General features: G+C 42.0%; 1 protein-coding gene across 44 annotated transcripts in view; it reads left to right on the forward strand.

The window, feature by feature from the left end:
* Window positions 1-22,567, forward strand: part of LOC115597081 (neurexin-1a) — a 276,475-nt gene that overhangs the window by 162,637 nt on the left and 91,271 nt on the right. For all 44 annotated transcript variants that reach the window (XM_030442701.1, XM_030442706.1, XM_030442725.1 and 41 more), the window contains one exon: window positions 18,969-19,150. In XM_030442701.1, the coding sequence (XP_030298561.1) occupies window positions 18,969-19,150 (182 nt within the window). The remainder of the gene's footprint in view (window positions 1-18,968; window positions 19,151-22,567) is intronic.

A 22,567-nucleotide genomic window follows, 5' to 3' on the forward strand; every position in this document is an offset into this window, starting at 1 on the left:
GAGCGAGAGGAAAGAAAAGCTTTTGCAGTAACATGATTACATTTTGGGTTGATCAGCGCACGGGGGTTGCGTGAATGCGAAACGGGAGACACGCTGTTCAACACGGTACCTGGCTCCAGGACAAAGCCTGCTGTTGTAAAGCCCCAGTGCTGTTGTTGTAGCTGTGCTGCAATTGGTTTAATTTTCACGGGGCTTGTTCCTGACATGGGATGTCTCCTCACCGCAGCAATTAAACATGTACAGCTCCATTTTTTTTTTTTTTTTTCTCAGCTCATTTGTGACTATTCAAGTCATTTCCCCTCAGGTTTGACTGTGTATAATTTAACAGTATCTATTTTATTCTTAGTACTTGTTCTTCCCATGTATAAAACAACAGAAACCTGCTGCCTCTCTGCCCCTGTACCCTCTCTCTCTCTCTCTCTCTCTCTCTCTCTCTCATTGCTTTTGGTGTCACCGTCAATGTTAAAATCTAATCCTATTTGCGATACTTATATAACTGTACCTGCCTTTCACCATTGTTGCCACAGTGCATTTAACATTGTCTTAAGTGATTAGACCAAACAAAGCTAATAGAGGGCTGACAGTTAGGTCTATATGCAAATTGGCCTCCATCTCATGAAAAATGCTCTATTTCACTTAGCATGTAGCTAAATTTAGTATCTCCGGCTGCCCCTAATGGTGGGCCATCCATCCATTTGTCCACCATGTTAGCACACAATTCCTGGGAAATCACGCACTGCTCTATATGTATCAGCACACTGTGAGAGAAAACATCCTCGCGTTTGCTTTGCCGTGGATTCTGTCACTGATTTATGTGGAAAGAAGAAGAAAATTACCATGGTCAGGATGTATGAAATTGAGTTGGAGTGTGATGCATTGTTTGTTTAGGGCGAGCTGTAATGAGGTTCAGACAGTATCAACTCTGAGTAGCAGACATTCCATTCATCATGTATAGACTCCCAGAGGTGATAGTCTTCTTTCCCAGAGATGGATATGACACTCGATATGCAGGGTAACTAGGTTATCATCTTCTTTACCTGCGCTTCTCATTCATTGACACCGGATCGATGAGGTGATCTGATGAGCAGGGGAGATGTTTTAGACCTTAAAGGGGCACTATGTAGTTTTAGGGAAGGCATCCTTTTTTTTTTTTTTAATCCCTAAACAAACTAAACAAGCAAATTATTTTTGTTTTCATAACTGAATAAACTGAATACACAAAATGACCTTAAAGGACAACGTAACTGTACACTTCTTTGCTTTGTTTATATGTGGCGGACCCTGCCACCTTTCTAGCTTCAAACAATGTTCTGGGGACTCATTTTCCTCTGAGAACAGCTTATGTATTCAGTTATGGAAAATGTTCCCAAGTTTTTTTTTTTTATTATTACCCTATTAATATTGTTCATATTATAACTTTGAATTCCTTACCCAAACCTACAAAGTGCCCCTTTAAGTAATTGAGCAATAAAAAAAAGGGATATTCTGTGGATTTCTTTTCCTTCTCACTTCGATTTGATGATGTAGAAGATAGTGTCATGCGACTATTTCTGCCTCCATCACGTGCCTATCATCTTCTCACAATCATATACCACATGTTGCGTAGGGGGGGAAGTCGAAATTCACATTCATGACGATTATGTGATGTACTTAACGTGTCTGAGGAAACCCTCTGCAGTAACACCTGCTCCATCAATTACCACGCGAATGCCTTTTGTATCTCAAAAGTCGGCGGGTTTTGATCAAAGTCGGCGAAGCAATTTAAGTGATTATAATCAATTTTAAAGCTCTCCACCTTCACAGCTAATGGTTGAAATGATTAGAGACAGTGCTCGTCTGTACTGGCGCAGAGAGCAGACGAGTGGTGTCGGTGGTGGTGTGGTGTGGTGGTGGTGGTGGTGGTGGGGGGGGAGAAATAAAAGAAGGAGAGGAAGAGGCGAGATGGGGAAAGTGAAGGAAGAGAGCAGAGAGGAGGGAGAAAGAAGTGCTGCCGGTGTGTTGCGGGCTTGTATAATATAATTACTCCCATGTCTCTGAGCTGATGTCATTCTGCGATAGTGTGAGGATGACAGTATCTCTGCTTCTGTGAGGCAGCGGAGATGATAGCTGCCCCGATAAGGATCTGAGTACATGTTCCCCTGCTCTAGAGGGAGCGCAGGCAGTTATTGACCCACGAACGAGAGAGTGATGATTGCAGTCGTTTCATTCTCCCCTTCCTCTGATGTGTGAGAACACAAACACCCTCTGTTTATTTGTGTGCGCTTCAGGTCTTTAACCTACTTGCATCCTGCGTGTTCCCTCCTTCTTCTTCTTCCTCTTCTTCTTCCCTACGTCGTCTTCTTCCCCAAGCCACCCCCAGCTCTGGCTTCCACGTTGGTCCAAAGAGCCCATCCATGCAGACGGAGTGGGCAGCCTTTTGCGCCTGCAGTGGTCTGTGTGGTTGCGGTGGTGACCAGGCAATGGTTGGCATGAAGGGAAATGAGACCTGACTGTGCGTGCGGTGGGCAGCGAGGGGTCAGCTGAGTAATGTGTCTGGTTTCGGATTAGAGTCTTGGGAGACGGAGGGGGAGGGAGAGAAAAAGAGCCCCCTCCTTTGACTCAAGGGGATTTCTGCGCCCCTCACATGCATAGGTCCTGGATGAGTTTGAGTCAGGGAGCTCTTTACCCATAAGGCACCCAGTGAATCATCATCAACAGCAGCGTCCTCACTGCCATCTCCCTTCTTTCTTGTTCATCCAGTCCGTCTGTCTGTTTACACCTCTGGCTTTTCCTGTTTAAAAGTATTTTTCGAAAATTACCTCAGACTGATGAGCTGTCTGGTCGGTGTTCAGCCGCGATGTGATTTCGCGCAAAAGTGGAAGATGATTTAACTTCGCTGTTTTTCCGGAGTGCAGTGTTGATTTCACACATACACAGCTGTTCACCCCGCAAGATACAATGGCATATTGTAATGAGATGGCGCTACTCTGACACAGGCAGACTACACGTGATCCAAGAAAAAAACCTTGAATATCATTAAGTTATATGAAACATTAATGATTCACGAGGAGGTGATTTGTTTTAACAGCAGGCTACATCGAACCGAGAGTATGGGAGATATGTTAATGTATTGTATAGAAAAAGAACATTATCCTGTTCAAAACACGACAATGATTTATGCTGTTGTTTAAAGGTAAACAAAGCAGACTTCATGTCTTAAGGGAAACCCCTAATGTGTAGGCAGAGGTGGGGAAACACACGCTTTACTCAAAAAGAAGTAGAGATGCCTTTGTAAAGAAAGGTAGAAGTGCTGAATCTACTTCTTTACTTAAGTAAAAGTAAGACAGTGCAGGCTCTGAAATGTATTGTAGAGTATGAAACTATAAATTCTCCCTCCCAAGGACTTTTCTGCCTTGCTGTTTCTTGCAAAGTTAAGTCAGCCTCATGACATGCAGTATGAGTATGATTCAAAGACTGTTAAAGGTATTTTTTACTATTTAAAGGTAGAATCAGTAGGTATTGTCCAGTTAATAGAGAACATGAGGAAATAGAGGAAGAGGGCTGCAGCGATCCGAGTGTATGTTCCTCTCCACTTTGGTGTCAGACTGATGTGTTTATCTAATCTAAATTGCACTGATTGGTTGAAATCAGTGTTGTGATGTTGGGAAGGCAGAGACGCATGATAAAAGTAAACGACAATTACCCTGAAATGCTTTAAAGGTGCAATGGGTAAGAATTTTAGTTTAACTCAATAATTGATTAACATCATCAAAAGAATGTGAAGATAAAAGAGGTTATACATCTACAGTATATACTGTGATGCAGAGATCTACCTAACTTAGCATGCTAAACAGCTAGCCCCGGCCCGTCCTTACTCTTAAAACCACTCCAGGGTCCCAGTCTGGACCACTAGCTGCAAGGTTAACTAAGTTGACTAGCTTACAGAATCTGCAGTGAACAGGAGTTAGTGGTTAGTCTGGTAATATGCAGCCCCCTATTTGTTTGAGGAAATAAATTGGAGATGTTGGCCAATTCTTAAATATTGCACCTTTAAAACTAGAATGAGGAAGTAGTTAGTACAGTACAGTACAGATATTTTTGTAAAAATGTAGTAAGTCAGAGTAAAAAGGCGTCAGAAAAATTAATAATTGAGCAAAGTATTTGTACTTACTTACTTCCCACCTCTGTGAGAAGGAATGCATTACAAATAGAACATGTCAAATCAGATTGTTTCCACATTCATTGTTAAACATGTCTGAGCCGCCGCGGAATTTTTCGCCTGCCATCATTAAAGACAGGAAGCGTGGAAGAGTGATGCAGGCAGAGTGCAGGTCAAGGTGTTAAGGATGCTAATGAAAGAGCTTAAAGAGTTCCCCGCAGTCCATCCTGATTGATTCTCCTATCTCCCAGGGGGAGTGGCACGCGAAAGCGCGACAAATAAATAAAATGAATTGAAATAAATAAAGCCGAGATCAAGAATGCAAATGCCCAAATTCCTTTTCTTTCTTTTTTTTCTTCCTCTTCTTTTTTCTTTCTTTCTTTTTTTTTTTTATCTAATCTGAATTGAGTTCAGTCACCCTGGAGAAGCCTCATCCTCTGTCATTATAATGAGGCAGCAGCTATCTCTGTGCCAGTCAGGCCTGTATATGCACACGGGCTCAGTGCACACACAAAGAGGCAGCACTCTCCCAAATCATCTTTCATCTCTTTGATCACTTTGAATCATCGTTGCAAACCCAAGAGTGTGAATGTGGGTAGTTAAAGCGATATGCAAATTTGCACTCATTTATATAGTGTAACATATCACTGGTTAGAATTTTTGAAATAGTATGCACTTGGAAGATATAAAAAAGTAAAATAGTTCGACATACAGTGGTTCCAACACTGTAGTGATGACTCCGCTGGTGATGGACTAATTGGTTCTGGGAAAGGGTCAAAGGAAAAAAAGAAAAAGATGGAGGGCGAAAATCTTTCAGCCTTTATAGCCTCATAACCCCGACCACAAGTGAGGCCGGAGAGGATGGGGTTCTGTGGCAGCCTTGCTTGCAGATGACGAAAATATATGATTGCCATTGATCATCCGATCGATAATGAGCCTCCGCTTAAATTACACGCGACTGTTTTGGGATACAAAAACAAACCTCGGGCTCTTCTATGTGTGTGGTTTTGATTGGCAGCGGTGTAATTATTCTGAGGCGTACACCTTAATCACCTTACGATTTTCTATTTCTTCATGTATGGTTGCTTAATGGGAAAAAAATTAAAGGTTTTGAGAGATTAATGGCTGCCCTGTTACACAATAGGAGGCCTCAATAAGAACAACCCGTGTCATAACTATTTCTTTTTTGTTTTTTTGTTGGGTTTTTTTTCCTGCGATTTACAATTGCTCACCTGCAGCAGAGTGGCAACAGAAAGAAAGCTGCCCCCTAATCCACTCTAATAGGATTGTGTGGGATTTCACCTTCCTCATTGCTCCTTTCCATCTCTTAGTGCCTCGGGCCTGCTGGCAAGGGCTGATAAAAACACGCCCGCCTAACACCTAAGTGCAAGCTAATATTAGCATATATTTTGAAACATAGTGTAGAAACACAATGCATACCCACGCACATTTCTGTTTTCTGCTCTCCGTTATATATTTATTTATTTATTGGCAGATACATGGCATCGGTGCGAGATAGAGGACGGCGCAGCCTCTCTTATGGTGTTCCCACATCGCTTGTTGATAAGGGGGGAGGCAGAGCAGAGTGTATAAATGGCAAAATGCATTCTTGTGCTGCTCGACAGAACTCCCTGACATGCACAACATGCACATGCGAGGTTCATTCCTGGCGACCGTTTTTCTCTTGAATGACCCTGGATCTCATTCTCATTGTAACATTTCTATAAGAAATGCGGCTAATTAAATAATATCTCGCCACTTAGTAGAGGCTCACTTACAAAGTGAGGCTACTCAGCAATAGGCAAAGCAGATGTCTAATCCTGCAATTAAGGCCAAGGCGCGCTTGTAGTCTCCTGGGTATGGCTTACAAAGAGGAGTAAACAGTAAAAAAAAATGAAGCCGTGTCATGCAGGAGTGACATGAAAATGAGACACATTAGCATGAGGAATAGGCTCGTTTCATAACATAAAATGTATGGGAAACATTTGAATCCACCTATTAGTGCATGTTTTCAAACACAATGTGAATATATGTTACATGTTTCCGATTTACGTGAATTGAAAACCCCACACAGTGTATTTTTAGTACCAACCTGTGTGTACAAAGAGTAGCGTCGTGTTGTTTATGCTCCACTACTTACTGCACATGTACACCGCCTTGAGCTAAGTAGTGATTTTTTATTTTTTCAGAGGGACACTGCAATCATATTTTTCCTTAAATGCAGAGGTGGAGGTGCGGATGTATTAAATCATCTCAAAGAAAGCCCTCCCGCGGCACAGGCATTTTGTAATTATGTAGCTCTGGTATAGATTGCTGTATCATTTGCTCCTATGAATAGTGCTAATGTTGGGGTATGCTCACTAAAGCGCGGTTGCTCCGTCTGATCTTAAAGCAGCTTCTTTGCGAGGACAGTATTTTGTGCTGATGCAGGTTGGGCTGCATATGGCAATGGGCAGCCAGAGTTGTCTCTAGTCTCAGATCAGAGCTCTGGCCCTGGACTCTGTTTTCTACCTCACTTCCACTGTGTAATTATCCCCCACACTTGTCTTTTTCAGTAATTAGAACTGCAGTCATACTCCACATCTGTTGGCACCCTAACAGAGAAGACAACGGCTTCTAGAGACCATTTGGAGGCTGTGATGTTTTGGTACATACCAGCCACACATACACACTGGAGCTAAATAATGCACTGATGTCTGATGGCACGTAATCAGTCAAAGAGGCTTTTAACTGCAAATGAAAAAGCCAAGAATCGACTGATGCTTGATTTTATTTAAGTCTAACTTTGATATGTGTCTCGGCTGGCACGCAAATTAAACACTGGATGCAGAAAAATCTAATCAACAAATTGCTGGCAAACAAAATGGCTGACCTGAGCCGAGAGAAAGGGAGCATTGTTTCTGAGGAGCAAATGAGGCAAGTGATGATGAGAGAGTAAATTAGAAGCTGTCGATACTGTGAGACACCTCTATCAGAGCCAAGGCTGTTGGCTGGGGAGGCAGATATGCAGCTGGTCGGGGTAACAAAGGGCCCGTTTGGTGTATTGCTCCATTAAGACACTGGGTCTTGTCAGCTCTGCCTGGATGGGCCATTCTGCTCCACAAGGCAGGGGCTCATGTATCACTTAGGGCTTAGGGGAAGTGAGCATAGCGGAGGAGGGGGCAGAAGGGTGTGAGTGACACTGGTCGACTGAGCATTCATGGCATAATGTTACCAGCCCAGGAGGCAGAACTTTACCTCAACCATGAATTGATGGTCCCCTGCCATGAAGAGGGAGGGCGGTTGGTATGGCCACCCCGGGGCCCCGTCATGATGAGGTGAAGGCTTATCTCTTCAGAGCAGTGTGAGGATAAAATATGGTCAAGCACTGCAACAGCATGAAGCGGGGGCAGATTTCTTGATTCACTCTCTGTCGGACTGCAGATTGTATCAATTTAGGGCTGCTCAAATTTGAGCTTCGGAATGGATCACAGTACAACACTGACACACTGCAGTATGTGTATGTCCGAAGAGCTACTTTTGCTAAGTTCATTGTATGAAATAGGGCCAAATCCCAGTAAACACTACCCCTTCCTTGTGGAAATTCTTAGGTTTAGCTGATGAACCAAGTAAGTGTCTTCCAAAGCTGCAGTCCTTTTTAAGTGCCAAATTCCGTCATTGGGTTTCCTCTGACTGTTTGCTTGCTGCAGCTGTTGCACCAAATTCTGTCACCCATCAGGAATTTTCGCTATATTGCCAGAGAGGATTTTGTCAGACCTTGTCACACACTGAATTTTGATAGATGCTGCTGAGAATGTGTTTTTAAAGTGTCACAAATTTAATAGCTGCGATTTTGATGTACCAAAGTCTAAAACTTATGTCCCAAAGTATTTAACTTGATCAAACCAAATACTGTAAAGTGAGGTTGGGGCTGGGCAATATATATGATGCATATCATTTTCGTGATATGAGCATATATATCATCTAAGATTTTGGTTAGTGTTATCTCGTGATAAGTGTTGTCTTTTGCTGGGTTTAAAAGCTGCATTACAGTAAAGTGTAATCATTTTGTCTAGCCAACATTTTAAAACCCAAAGACTCTTCGTTTTGTAATTCAAAATGACAAAGACAAGGAGCAAATTGTTGCATTCAGAGCAACATCATGTAACTTTTTGACCTTAAATGAACAGCTTCAATTTTCTTCAATCATTTGAATGGTAAAGTGTCTTGTAATAGGTTAAAAGGCGTCTCTGTCTTAGCCGCCTCTCCTCGATCACTTGTTTCTGAACAGAATGTAGCTTCAGTGAGAGGGTAGGATCACAGCGTTACATACGTGTTTACTTCAAGATACGTTTTCAAGACTTAGCTTTTTTAGTCAGCACCTACATTGCGTCTGTTACAGATCCGGGATTTGTATTTACAACAGTGGTGGTGTCCCACTTAGAAACTGTGGAGGCGAAATGGCAATTTCTACAATTTCTTCTTGATTCTATGTTGATTTAAGAATAAATGTTTGACATTTGTGCTTGAAAAAATGTGTTCACTTATTGATTTATCATCAAAATAATTGGCAAGTGATTTTCCTTCCGGTGGACGAATCCGTTAATTGACTACGAGTTTCAGCCCTACTGATGGGCATGGATAGGTGTGGTTAAAGGTGTGTTATGTTGTGAGAAGTCAAATCACTGGAGGTCAGCAGAGACAAGACATTCAGAGGGCTCCAAGTTACTCTAAAGAAAGGCTTGAAACAATCTGAACCTATTTTTTAGATAAACAGCAAAGGCAGTAAAAGTTGATGAAGTAGCCTATAAAATGGAATTCTTTTTTTTTTTTGCTCTGTGTAGTAAAAAAAAGGAATTTCATATCAACCCTTTTTCTAGCACAAATCTTTCTCTCTCTTCCTCAGTCACCCCCCCTCCGCCTCCTCCCTCTTAGATGTAGTCATTTTGCACTGTATTCGCCTTGAGGTCTGACTTAAGTGCTCCTATGTTTTCTCCTTCTCTCTCCCTCTCTCTCTCTCTCTCTCTCTCTCTGTCCCCGTGTTTATTAGGTTTTGCTGCTCCTATGATGTTGGAACTGGCATCTTATACCCCTAATAAGGATGACCAATCATGGGGGCAAGCAGCAATGCCCTACTTTTAGTCTCCACTTAATTTAATTACATCAAATTAGCAAAAGCAGGGGGGGGGGGGGTGGAGAAGAGAGAGGGGATTAATCCTTTGCAGCTTATGAAGGCAGGTTGGACGCTGTCAGCTGTCCTATGCAGAAATGCTGCTTTGGGATTGTCTTCATTAGAAGGAGCTTAAGGCTCATAGGTCACTGGATATTGTTAAAACAATACTGTGGAAACAAGCTAATTAGAATATTTCCCCAGTCTAGCCTAAAGACTACGGGTGACTGCGTGAGGACTTTATTAGTTATAGTTAGTTATAAGCATGTCCCCACATATAATTGTTGAGCCGGTTTGAAATGAAATTCAAAGTCAGATTTTTAATATTTACAATATTAATGAGATAATAATACAAACTCTAAAATGTTTATTTTTTCCCCATAACTGAATAAACAAGTTGTTCTAACACCTAAGGAAAATAAGGTCCCCAGGACACAGTTTGAAGCTAGAAAGGTGGCAGGGTCCACCATGTATAAACAAAGTAAAACAGTATGAAACTGCGTTGTCCTTTAAGGTCAGTTTCTTTATTCAGTCATGAACAAGAAGAGAATTTGTTGATTTAGTTTGTTTCAGCAGAAAAAAATCAATCAATACAGATCTTTCTCGTCTGATTTTATTGCATAGTGCACTTTTGAGCGTCTGATTACATTTATCATTATCAATAAATCGTTATATTTGTGGTCATTAAAATACTTGTGCTCTATCGGCGTAGGTGCTCATAATATCTCAATCCCGAACAGCAGTTATAACGGCAGTGAAGATTAAGTCTCCGGGCAATGAACTGTAAAAGTTTGTATTGACTGTGCTGTATATATGCCAATATACCCAGACTTATTAAGCCAACACAAAGTAAGCAGGCGGTCTGGGCTGCGGGTTGATTTAGCACCTCTGTCCACTCCACTTTCTGCTGACTGCAAAGAGAATAGCTCAGCTTCAGCCTTCTGATAAAGACTGAGGGGGGGATTTATCACTTAAAAAAGTAAGACAGAGAGAGAGAAAGAGGGAGAAACGTGCAAGGAAGCAAAGTAGAATGTGTCAGAGTGTTACAGTATTTTTATGTTACAGGTTTGTTCCATGACAGAACTGCCGCAGTTATATGCTGGCAAAATTACTCAGTTCCCACTCCATGCTCGCACAATAAATGTTTTGGCTCAGCACTAGAGCAAGATCGCAGTGATTTATAAAATGGATGAGAAGCCTGCAGAATGCAGCCGTCCTTTTTTTGTCTCGTTGAGGCAATTGCGTTAATTCAGATGGCCGCGAGTTTGTTTTGCCGTCATATCACTAGTACGTTGAACAGGATTGTTCCATCTCCAACCTGAGATGAAACCTTTTTTCATGCCTGCTGGTTTTGTTCTAACTGCCACCCCATTATAAGGGAGGTAGTTGTTTGTGCTGAGAGAGGATTAAGACAAGTCAACAATCCATAGCCTTTTTAAACTCCCAAAGGGCTGCTCACACACCACTAAAGATAGAGAATGGCTTTTTCCAGGAGGAAAGCTTGAGAGCAAGGTTTAAATTGTTGAAAGGACCTCGCTGTACCGCAATGGAACAATGAGCAGATATAGAAATAGAGATTGGGTGGTGGTGGTGCTGGTGGGGCTGGTGTGGCTACAGGGATGAAGCTGTATCCACTACATCTCACTGTCTGGTTTTCATTGTCCAGCTGAATTTGCTTCATCTGTACCCGCGGGACAAACAACCAGAGGCTGTGCTTTAACTATTGACTACGGGGGAGCGCTTGCACTCAACTCTCGTTTTTGGAGGTGTACTTTAATTAATCCAACATAAAAGAAAGGCTGCCAGTCAGAGGTGACAGGCAATTAATCACCTTGCATGTCAGAGCATTCGGTTATGTCAGCAACAAAATTGACATGACAGGAAAGAAGGTCTGTTTTTCCTGCAGCTGTTTGTTTTTTTAAGAAACATTGTTTTGATTAATAATAATTGTGAGGAAAACAAACTGAAGTCATTTTTATGACTCATTTCTTTTGTTTGTATTTAAGGTTATTATATCTTATTTTAATTATGAAAGCAATGCACTCAATATACACCGAATATCAATCATGAGGGTAAACAGATTTTTTGGAGAAGTACCGTACCTGCATTTTCCATTTGCAGTCTAACATACCACAACAGTCACCTTCACACTGTGTGGCCCACAACACAAACCCACTGTGAAAGCACCAAAATGACTGCAGAAGTCAACTAAGGACAAAAGCTAGACTAAAGATGGTATTTGAGTGTTGGCGACAAAAAGCTAAAACATGCCTACATTACAATAGTGTGAGGAAGATTAACGTAATGTACAAGCTTGAGACTACTACTACTTCCAACGTTGGTGCCCCTGAGCAAAAACACATAAGAACATGTGGATAATTCACTTAGAAATAATCATTTGTGACATTTTCATCTAAATAATTCCCATCGCCAGTTGAACTGTTTAACCCTGCAGTCGTACATTTGCTGTTCTAAATACTGGGGGGCTCTGTTTTTGTATGCCATTGGACACAAAACCCACATTGCAGATTGTGGGGGGTGTTTTGTCGTGACCAGAAGTTCACAGTGCATATGTCGCTTCGCTGGCAAAAGGGTAGAATACATTATCAGTAGATGTGGTTTTCATCCCCAGTCAAAGCGGAGTGCTGTGACAGCTCTTATGTACAGTAGAGAGCAGCACAGAAGGGATCTATCACAAAAGAGCTCTCTCCAGAGAACACCTGTGTCCTTGCGCAAAAGGTGCAGTACTGCCATGAGCGAATATATGGCGCTTTAAATGTAATTAGCTGGGGAGGAGATAACATATTAGGCTACTGCGCTGCTCTGGAGCTGTGAGGTTTGTTGCCATATGAAAGAATTGGTTCGGCGACATGAGGTGAAGAGCCAAAGAGAACCAGCAGCCAGCTAAAAGGACAGCCTGGCTATGAGGAAGGTGTATCTACCAGCCCGTGCCTCAGTCTTTGTGGAGCCACATGTGGGTACACTTGGAATGGAAAAAATAAATTAAGCTATTTTTTCCTGCATGAGGGAATTACATCAAAGTCATATTGGCCTACATATCCACAAAGACTGTAAGCTTATGGGTAGGATCCGTGCATGCACACATGACTTGGTAAAGGCATGAAAGTAGCACAGAACACAACTGCACTGCAGTGCAGACCTTTGACAGGAACTCAGAAAGGTGAACAGGACAAGCAAAAATCCCAGGCGGTCTTTAATATCACGTTCCCGCTCCCCCTATTTTGGAACAGGAAGGTTCACAGCATGGTGCCAGAACACCAAGCAGGCAGAAAAAAGAGAACCCCTGACAGAAGTGTCACCTCACCAACAAAAAACCCAACATGCAACAACATAAAAAAGTACATTCCTCACTGTCTTTTCTGGGAGGCATTCGCTGGTGTACAGAAGAAATGTGTTATATTTAGAGCAGCAGAGGTACATTTCTATGAAACGAATGGTTCCAGTACAGTAGAGGGAATAGGTCACCACCGAACAAGTAAAGGTCAGGACAGAAAGTTAGCACGTCAAATTCATGTAACATAATGCCAAATGTTCTTCTTTCCAAATCATGAAAACTTTGAGAAAGGTTCTTATAAAGAACCTTTTTTATGTTAGAATATTTCTTTTTAAAAAGACTGCAACATATTTAACAGCTGTATCTGTCTGGATTGGCAGAACCCAAGTGAGTGATGAGTTAAAAAAATAAATACTACCCTGTCCTTGGCTTCAACATGCACAGCCATCTGAAAGTTGTATGCCATTGAGCCACATTCATTAAAAAAAAAATAGCTTGAAATGATAGTGTAAACAAAGCCATGGATTCTCTTTTATAACCTCCTTTATCGCTATGAACAGACAGATAAAAAATAAATGTGAGAGGTCCTTGACATCAGAGCTGATAGCTGAGATCCCTGCGCCCTACATTTTTTTTTGCCTGCTGAAATAACTACAAGACTGGCTTAATTGGAAAACATCAGTGCTTTGCACACACATAATCCATTGACATTTAAATATTCAAATAATCTCTTCTTCCTTCCATTATTGCTGGTTCATGTCATAAAAAGTTTGAATAATATTTAATCAATTTTGTCTGGCAAAGAAGCCTGGAGAGGAACGATGCCGTGGATCAAACAAGAATCCCACGATTAACGTTTAGTGTTGTGATTATGCAACGATCGATGCATCTTGATGCATCAACATATCAATACATGTTTTATTTTTTCTTCACTGTGTGACTTTTGAAGCAAAGCATATTTGTGATCCATAATTAAGAATTAACAGCTATCTTTGCTCAGCTCAGCCATCCTCACCCAAACTAAGGAAGTAGCCTAGCCTAGAACACCAATCTTTTTGTTTCTCATGTTTCACCATCCAGTTAGTCCAGCCATAACACGCATGGTCTTACAAAATAATTACAGGCGATCACGATATTGAGAATTTGCTTTTAAATGTCAAGTGATTGATTTCATTGCTTAACACAGTGCTGTAGTCAAGACAACCGAGACCAAGACCAATATATTACCAAGATCAGAGTCCATCTAGATCAAGACTTTGAGGGGTAGGGCAAGATCGAGTCAAGACCAAGACAGTGCGCGTTTGCGATGCATGACACAGCACAATAATGCTAAAATGAGGAAATATGCAAACCATAGGCCATCCTCAAATTGATCTGAAATATTTCCCATAAAAAAACAACCATAGAAGAGATAAAACAACACTCCTTTTCATTGTTTACCATCCACCAAACTATCCATTTTTTTGTGCGAGCTTCAGGTTTTCTGGGTGACTCTTGTCTTTCAATAAAAAAAAACATCATTTTGTACAGAATGTATGAACAAAAAAAAATCAATACAGTGACAACCCTGAAGTCGAGGTCATTACTGGTCTTGAAATATAATTTAGAGTCCTGTAGTGGAAATTCTCCTTGTGAGGTTTGAGAGTCACTAAGTCTCTGAAGAATTTCAGACTCCAGCGTATGAATCAGATCTCTTTAATAACACGCAGCATGGAAAGAAGGCAAAAGCGTTCTCTCCCGTCCTCTAAAATGTTACCGCTTAAGTACAGAAACAGAGAGGATGTTACCGTCATTTACAACAGTCATAAATCCTTTTCTTTCCATAACAATGACCCTTTCATGCTTGGGTGTATCCTGTCTTTCCCAGGACAGTGACCCCTTGATGTTTTAGATAGGACAGTAAAATGTCATCTTACATACATGTCTGTGTCCTACCATGTAGAGGATGTGCCCCACCTGTGACTTTCTGACACCTCAAGCTGAGATATGATCTTTAAGAGAGTATCACAATGCATAGATAGATAGATAGATAGATAGATAGATAGATAGATAGATAGATAGATAGATAGATAGATAGATAGATTCCATTTACCACCTCATCTCCTCAGTTACTAGACCATTTAATCGTCCCAAACGATAAAAAATATGGTGAGAAAGGTGGATCAGTGAGAAGAAGAAAAAAAAAATTGATCACGTCGACTCACAATTTTCCCCCACGGCACTAAATCTTCCGGAGCATTGATCGGAGACAGCTCCTTTAACAGATACCGATAGCGTTTGATTGGATAATAGTGTCCTCATAAATCGTGCTAATGATTTCTCTGGAAACTGAAATTGTAATCCAATAGACATCATTAAGCCTCTTTTAATTGTGCCACTCCCGGGGGGGGGGGGGGTACAGAGACCAAAGATAAACCCAGATGATGTTATCCTTAATATAGTTTTGTCCTTTTAAAGGGTTCGGGGCTGAAACAACATGCAGCGATTTATGTAAATGTTCACCTACTTATTTTTGTCACAGGCAAAACACAAGTAGTGCCGCATGGATCTTACGGATATTGTCCTCATTAAGCTCATTTCCATTTTAAAGTTATACAGTGTGAGTTAAGTGTTAACTAAGACAACTGTGTTTTTTATGTCGAAACGCGAGACACAGAAATAGACGAGAGAAGACCGAAGAAATAGGTGGTTTACTTTGTGATTCCATTCAAGCGATTCACAGAGTTAAAAAAACAAAACAAAACATGTATATATATGTGACTGTACCACAGTTGCACCACATCTCAGATGATCTATTTTTGCACTGCAGTCATTACGGGAATCCTTGGCAGCAAACAAGGAGAAACACAAGTGCAAGGTGCTGACAGAAAGCAGATCCATAAAGCCATCTCTTCTTTTCATATTTCCATCACAACTATGTAATTATGATTGGATTCCTCCGCAGTTTCTCGGCAGAGGTGGTAACATGAGGCTTGTTATGATGGCCGTGTTGGAGGTCAGAGGAAAGACAGTCTGCGGGCCTGACCTTAGCTGAGCAATATAGTCAAACACACTCCTCGGTTTGTGTCTCCTAACCACCCTGCAGCCGCTACACCGAGGCACCGAGCCAGCTCACTTCCCTTTGCTCACACCTATCCGCCTCTTCTTATCACACTGCACAGTTTATTTAACATACGGTGCTCAGAGGCCAGCTCGCTATATGCTCCGGCCCTCTCTCCAGCAGAAAAATAGAATGAGACATTAAGAAGTCAGTGCCAAGAGGGCTCCAACACACAGGCCATGTTTGCTATTCTACGCTCCTCTATCCCACACACCTCTTTGGCCAAATGCAGGAGAACTCCTGGGATGGTTGCTACATTTTTAATGAAAGCGCAGTGTTTGATCTGCCAATGTTTATCTTCTTTGATGCTAAGTGACACAGCGGAGAGCAGCCAGCACTCAATGTAGTCCAACATGAGGACAGATTAATTCATTATCCTTGAGCAGGGGAGGCTTGTGTGGTTGAGGAGTTCATCCTTGAGGTCTGATCACCTGTAATAGGCACCGATAACTGCTTAAAGCACGCTGCCTCTCGGTTTCCACACTATGACCTCTTTGGGGAATTGCATGGGAATATAAGAGATATGAATGCATGTGGGGATATGCGAAAAAAAGAAAATCTTAATTGCATTCGGTTTTGCAGCTCTTGTACTGCGTAGCGCTGCACCTCTTAGCACTTTGTATCTCAGACTCCCCTCATTACCTACCGAGATCTCGTCCTTTCATTTGTTTTTTATTAGACAGTGGGTGAACAGGGAATAAACTGAAACTCCTCTCAAACTAAAGAGACAACAAACAGGCAAGTATTTCCAGGACACTACTGTATCTAATGACTACAACAGATCCATATCGGGCCCAGTGTCCCAGGAGAGCACGCAAATAACAAATATGGAGCCGGTGCATAATTATACCCATCGCTGGAGTTACGCGGGCACGCGGCTGCTGATTTCATGCTGCTGCAACACTGTGTAGGTGTGCATTAGCCATGTTTCTCCATGTATCTTAATCCTCAACGTCCCTCAAGGAGTTTTTCCACTAGTCTTTGCGTGCTCGTATGGATTTTAGCCCTCTTTACCACAAATCAGCAGCCTCATTATCTGCACTCTCTGAATATGCTTTGGAACCATTTATATAATCGGCATGTCGCCGAGCAGTTTAGTTGACCTTTGGTGCCTTGACACGAGGGGTCTTGGTGTTTATCCATTTAGCTTAAGGGTGTCACTAGCAAGAGCTGCACACCAGTCCACACTGAAATGAGTAATCTTGTATATTATAGTGTGTTTTTTTTTTTTTTGGGGGGGGGGGGGGTCACCAACAGTAAATAAGCTGTCAGTGGGATAAAGTGGGTGTCAAATTGTATGAATAGACAGAGGGGGGAATGGACGCTTAAGGGCCTAGTGAGTTCCAACACTGACATGGTTTAAAAGAGCTTAATTATAATAAGCTGGAGCATGGAGCAAGTGTTTGGTGGCTTGAGGGGGAAACTCTGAGACAGTGACAACAGTCCGGCGCGAGCTACACGAATTGGCGATCGCTCTGTGAAGGGGGCGAGCGTCAGATATGCATTAGTGGAACATGAAGGGGTTTTTTTTTTTTCCAGCGGTAGCCGGCAGACTTCATGAAAAAGAAATGACGCCCGCCATGCAAATATATTACACATAATGTCTTTCCCTTTGTAGAAGTCATCAAGCTTCATAACGCTTTATCCATTAGGAGAACAAGACTGCTTACAGTGTTATTTCATTACGTTTTACAAATGCGAGTTATGCTTTATGAAAACAATAAATCCCGCCATAGATCTGTACGTCCCGACATCATTTGTTAATCACATTACTGTTAATTAATGATGCAATTCTTTTTAGCTAATGGTTGACAGTGTGTATTGACTCAAATGAGGGCGCAAAAATTGGAAAAGGAACTTGCGAGCGGAGTGACGCACTTTAATCACTGCGCTGTGGAGAAACGCCAGAGGGAGGAAAACAACAGAAATATATAAATAAATGCAAAATATATCGATAGTTTTATATCCTTGTGAACTGGTTTACAAGAAAATATTGGAATTACAGTCAGAATGATTTATAATCTATTGTTCAGGCTAAGGCTGTTTAACTCCCTGCCCCTATGAATATTAACACACTCTGTCTCTCTCTCTCTCTTGCAAGCTCTTGCTGTTTCTCCTTCTCGCTCTCCCCCTCACACACACACACACACACACACTCACATGTAAATTCATAACGCACTAGCAGAGCTCCCTGTCTAATTTTTCATGAAGATAGCTGTTTTTATGCTAATCTGACAGCTGCATTCATTTTCGGGCTTTCTCACAGGCATTTATTTCCCAATCACATACTCATTCGTTCACAATCTCATGCCCATGTACACACATTTTCTCCCCGCGACCGCGCTTTTCCGTGGCCGGGGCGTAAATGAATTGAAACGCCAGCTAAACGAAGGTTTCTAATTGGGAAGAAATGGGCACTTATTTGATTGAGACAACTCTGACAGATCTGAAATGGTGAGATGCAGGATGGCTGGCAAAAGCATAGAAACCTCAGTGGCGTTACAGTACACACAAGCACACTTCCACTTTTAATAGACCACTTCCTTCATTAGTAGAATAGGACTTATTTCCAAGCGTCAATTTGACTAGGTCACAGGCATAAGGCCGCAAGGCTCTTTCTCACTGAACAGCTAGGTAATTAGAACCACCCTATGGTCTACCAGGTCGTGTTCGAAACCTTTCATACGGCGGCTTAAGACAACGAGGTAATGCAGTGAGACAGGAAATAGCTGCATCGGAGGTCATAAGAAGGGCATAATTGGACCAGTCAGTCAATAATGCTGCCAGCTGCGTCTGCCTTTGAGGCTGCTAATGAAGCGCGAGAGACGGGGAGGTGCCTGTTTGGCATTACCTGGGCAATGGGGACATGACTGCGAATTCACCGGCATTCGCTCGTATCTCTTCCCTCTAGAGGTGAAACAGGCAGCGGCAGTAAAACCGAATAACTGTGCAGCATTATGAGGAAATCGGCAGCAGTACCTGCCTCCCTAATTTCCACTGAATTCTCCCACTCTCATGAATTGACATGAGTGTGCTTAAGCCCTTAGACGGGGCTGAGAGCTGTTCAAGAGTGATGGGTTGCTCAGTGCTTTGTAAAGTCATTACTCAGCAGAATAAAACGCCCGCGACTGACGGTGCTCTGTACACACGGCATGGATGCCGACTTTGCTGTGTTAATAATGTTTCTGTGTTGACAGCCAGTGGTTCACAGTGGTACACAGTCGTAAGAGGGGAATACACAAATAACATCGCCTGATCCCTCTCTCCTTTTCCTATTTTTCACCAGCGGGAACAACGTACATATTTGGGAGAGATGGTGGACTGATCACATACACGTGGCCACCGAATGACCGTCCCAGCACGAGGGCAGACCGGCTAGCCATTGGCTTCAGCACGCACCTGAAGGATGCTGTCCTGGTGAGGGTGGATAGCTCCTCTGGTCTCGGAGACTTCTTGAAGCTTCACATCGTAAGTCAAGAACCTGTTTATTAACATGCTCTCAAGTGCAGTTGACCAAAGTATGCACATATATACAGTGTTTTATGATACAACTCTTAAAACTTCAATTTCTCAATCAGGTTCTCACCACACATTTTCATATTCCTTTCTTTATTTTTCACACTTCTGACACTAATCTGAAGTGGGTGGGCCTCAGTTCAAAGAAGCAGATGTGACAACGTTTAAATCTGTTGACAGTTGGTGGGTTGTTTGACTGCTGTCAATCAGATTTAATCAAGCCATATACACATTGCCCACATCAAGCACATTAACTGATTTGTTCATTTGTTCAGTGTTCAGTGTTAAAATTACTACACAGTTATTTTTAGAACTTTGTTGAATATTTACCTTTATGGAGACATATTTGAGGTTAAAAGCCAGGATTTTCAGGAGCTTTAAAGATCCCACATTGTAGACAGTGAGATTTAACTTCTAAAGGCAGTCTAGGTGCTATATAAATATTGTAAAAGTATCAAAAAATATCAACAGAGCTTAAATTGAGCATAATATGGTGTCCGTAATGGTGATGACCATGACCACAAGAGAAAGAAACCATGATTTGATGTGCAACATGGCTGACCAACAGTACATTAATATCATGTGCAGTAAGAGGGAGCCCATGCTTTCTCAACTCTTGTGGTCTATACGTTATGGCTGCTGTGCAGTAAGGACCGAAGGAAATGGCACTGTAATCAGAGTCTGTTCCACACAGTGCATCTCTGACCTGGACATAATTCTGCTGGCAACCACATGACCTTCTTCTCACTCGCACCTACTTACTGACAATAACACTCATTAGCGAGGGAAGCGAGGGTGCCGTTTGGGCAGCGGCAGAGTGGAACAAAGGGGAACTATGAATGTACCTTTTATGAATAATCTGCTGCTGTCTCGTATGAAAAATATTGTTAATTATTAATTGAAGCATAAACATGCAGGTAGGTGTCTGTGCGAGCATCCCGATGTTACTGTGTTGGCCTTTTGTCGGCCAAAAGTTTAGAGAAGCTGCTAAAAAATTAGTGGCACAGAAAATAACATGAAAGAGCACATTTCTTCAATTAAGATAGTCCAGAACCAAACGAACAGGCAACGCGCTTGAATAGCTTTTATTGTTGGTATAACTATCCTCATTTGTTATATATGATTTAACTATAGAAAATGTGTCAAATCATTGAAGCACGTGTGGTCAGTGTATTAATGTCAGGGGTAAGCACGTATCCAGGGCAGCTGAAAATACGTTTGCACGCACATGACAAGACTGATGCTGGTCAGGAGCATACAGAAACACTACGCATACAAGTACAGTACAAACAAACACACACACGGGAAAGCTACAGACCAGCACGCACGCACAAATATGAAATTGGTCTTGAAGTTTGCCTCAACCCCAGCTGCCCACACACTGAGATTCACACATACAGTAAGCGTGTAGTGACATAAGCAGGCCTGTCCTGAGGACACACAGCATACCATGATGTTGTTCTTATGAGACACCTCCGTACTCGCTCTGCACGGAATTGCTTTTTTGCCATGCTTTTTTTTTTTTTTTTCCCTCCCTGAGCCTCAGGGCCAAGTGATTTTCAGCCCCTAGTTTTAATCCAGGAGTAACGGGGTAATTTAAACGGATACAACCTTTTTCACGCAACACCATTCATCACCAAATGCCACGCAGGGACGCAAACAAGATGTTCAAAAGAACATAAATTGGAATGTGGGTGTTAAAGGATGGACACGTTCACTCAGATTTGCAAATGCTCCGTTACTACCCTTCTGCTGCATTCTGGGCTCCTGTCCACCTGCACCAAACACCTGAACAGGGATAAAACAAGCGAGATTTCCTTTATACACTGTTTTCATTTGAGCGATGAAAAATGCCCTCTCCAGCGATTTGCATAGGCAGGCCTCCTTTTTTAAATTAAATGGCACAACAGGGCTTTGCCAGGTAGCTCATTGCAATGCAGTGCTGAATTAATATACATACAAATTTGCTCACTTGCTTGTACATCACGCACGCTGGCAAACTTATTTCTGAACATTGCACACACTTTTGCAATTCATTTAAATGTCATGTAGTTCATTCTCATCTGGTCCCCCGTGACCGGATTTGAAGGTGAATTCCTCCAAGTTCTCCTGGTTTACAGCAGGTGCACTGCACACGTACTACTAGCAGGCTGTAGCGGGAGAACACCTTGAGAGATGCCGTTCATATCTTAGAGGAAACTTCTCTCAGCTTTTAGGTTCACTAGGACTAGTGATGACTGTTAGAGGTTAGAGCTACGCAGACAGGGGGAAGCCCAGGAGTCTCACATACTATAACAAGGCAGAGAGGTCACGCGGCTTACAGCAGATGCATGCGTAGCCTTGTTGATGAAATGTGAAGCATTCCATTGACATTTTACAAGGAGAAAATGTTGATAAGGCATGTTCTTACAGCAGGGGCAGTGGGTTGTGAGAATCCCCTCTCCTCTCGCATCAGCAGTCACTCTGAATGCCTCCTCTTATTTATTTATTTCTGCACATTAATCTGGGGGGCTTTGTGAAATGTTGCATTTCATTGGAAAATGAGAGAAGCGTGAGAGAAAAGGAGTTTTAAAGAGAGAGCGATAAGAGGGATGAACGGGGGCACGGAGGTCTCGCTCTTGGTTTTTTGTGTGTGTGTTATTTAAGATGAGCAACAGGGCTGTTAAATACACAGATAACAAACACTGGAAGTGTATTACAAGATGTGTATTATAAAGATGCAAGTGAGCTTTGCCAAATATGGCACAATCCTGATTAAAGGAAAAGTTCGGAGTCATGAATAAAACAGGATGCGATAATTTGCTAATCCTTCCTGACACAGAACGCAAAACTGAAAACAGTACACAGACAATCTGTTTAATTTACCTCATTTATTTTTGGAAATATGTGATTTGGTAGCAGCAACCCCTTACAAACAAGTTGAGACAGGGGCAACAAAAAGACTGGGAATGTGGTGGAATACTGAAAGAAAAAACACCTGTTCAGAACATTTAACAGGTGCACAACAAACATGGTAATTTGAACCAGTGACTGTATCATGATATGAAAGGCTAAGTTGGGATCGGGCGACATTCACTATTTGGGAAAACACATGATTGTATCAAGGACAGTGTTGGGGGTCATGTGCAACAAAAGAAACACATTGACGTAATTCAGAGTTATATAACGTGTTTCAAAGTCTGGTAACACGTTATTGCATGAATATAAGGCCAAACTGGTCACTGGCAACTTAGACACGTATAAGAATCACAATATGATATAAATGTTGTCAACATGCTACACATGGTAAGATTGCTCAGGGCACATTTTACATAGTGCCCAAACATTTCTGGAAACTGGGTTGGAAATGAATAGTGTGTTCAAAAGTAT

This window comes from Sparus aurata, chromosome 15 (genome assembly GCF_900880675.1).
Source record: "Sparus aurata chromosome 15, fSpaAur1.1, whole genome shotgun sequence".
In the NCBI taxonomy this organism is placed as follows: Eukaryota; Metazoa; Chordata; class Actinopteri; order Spariformes; family Sparidae; genus Sparus; species Sparus aurata.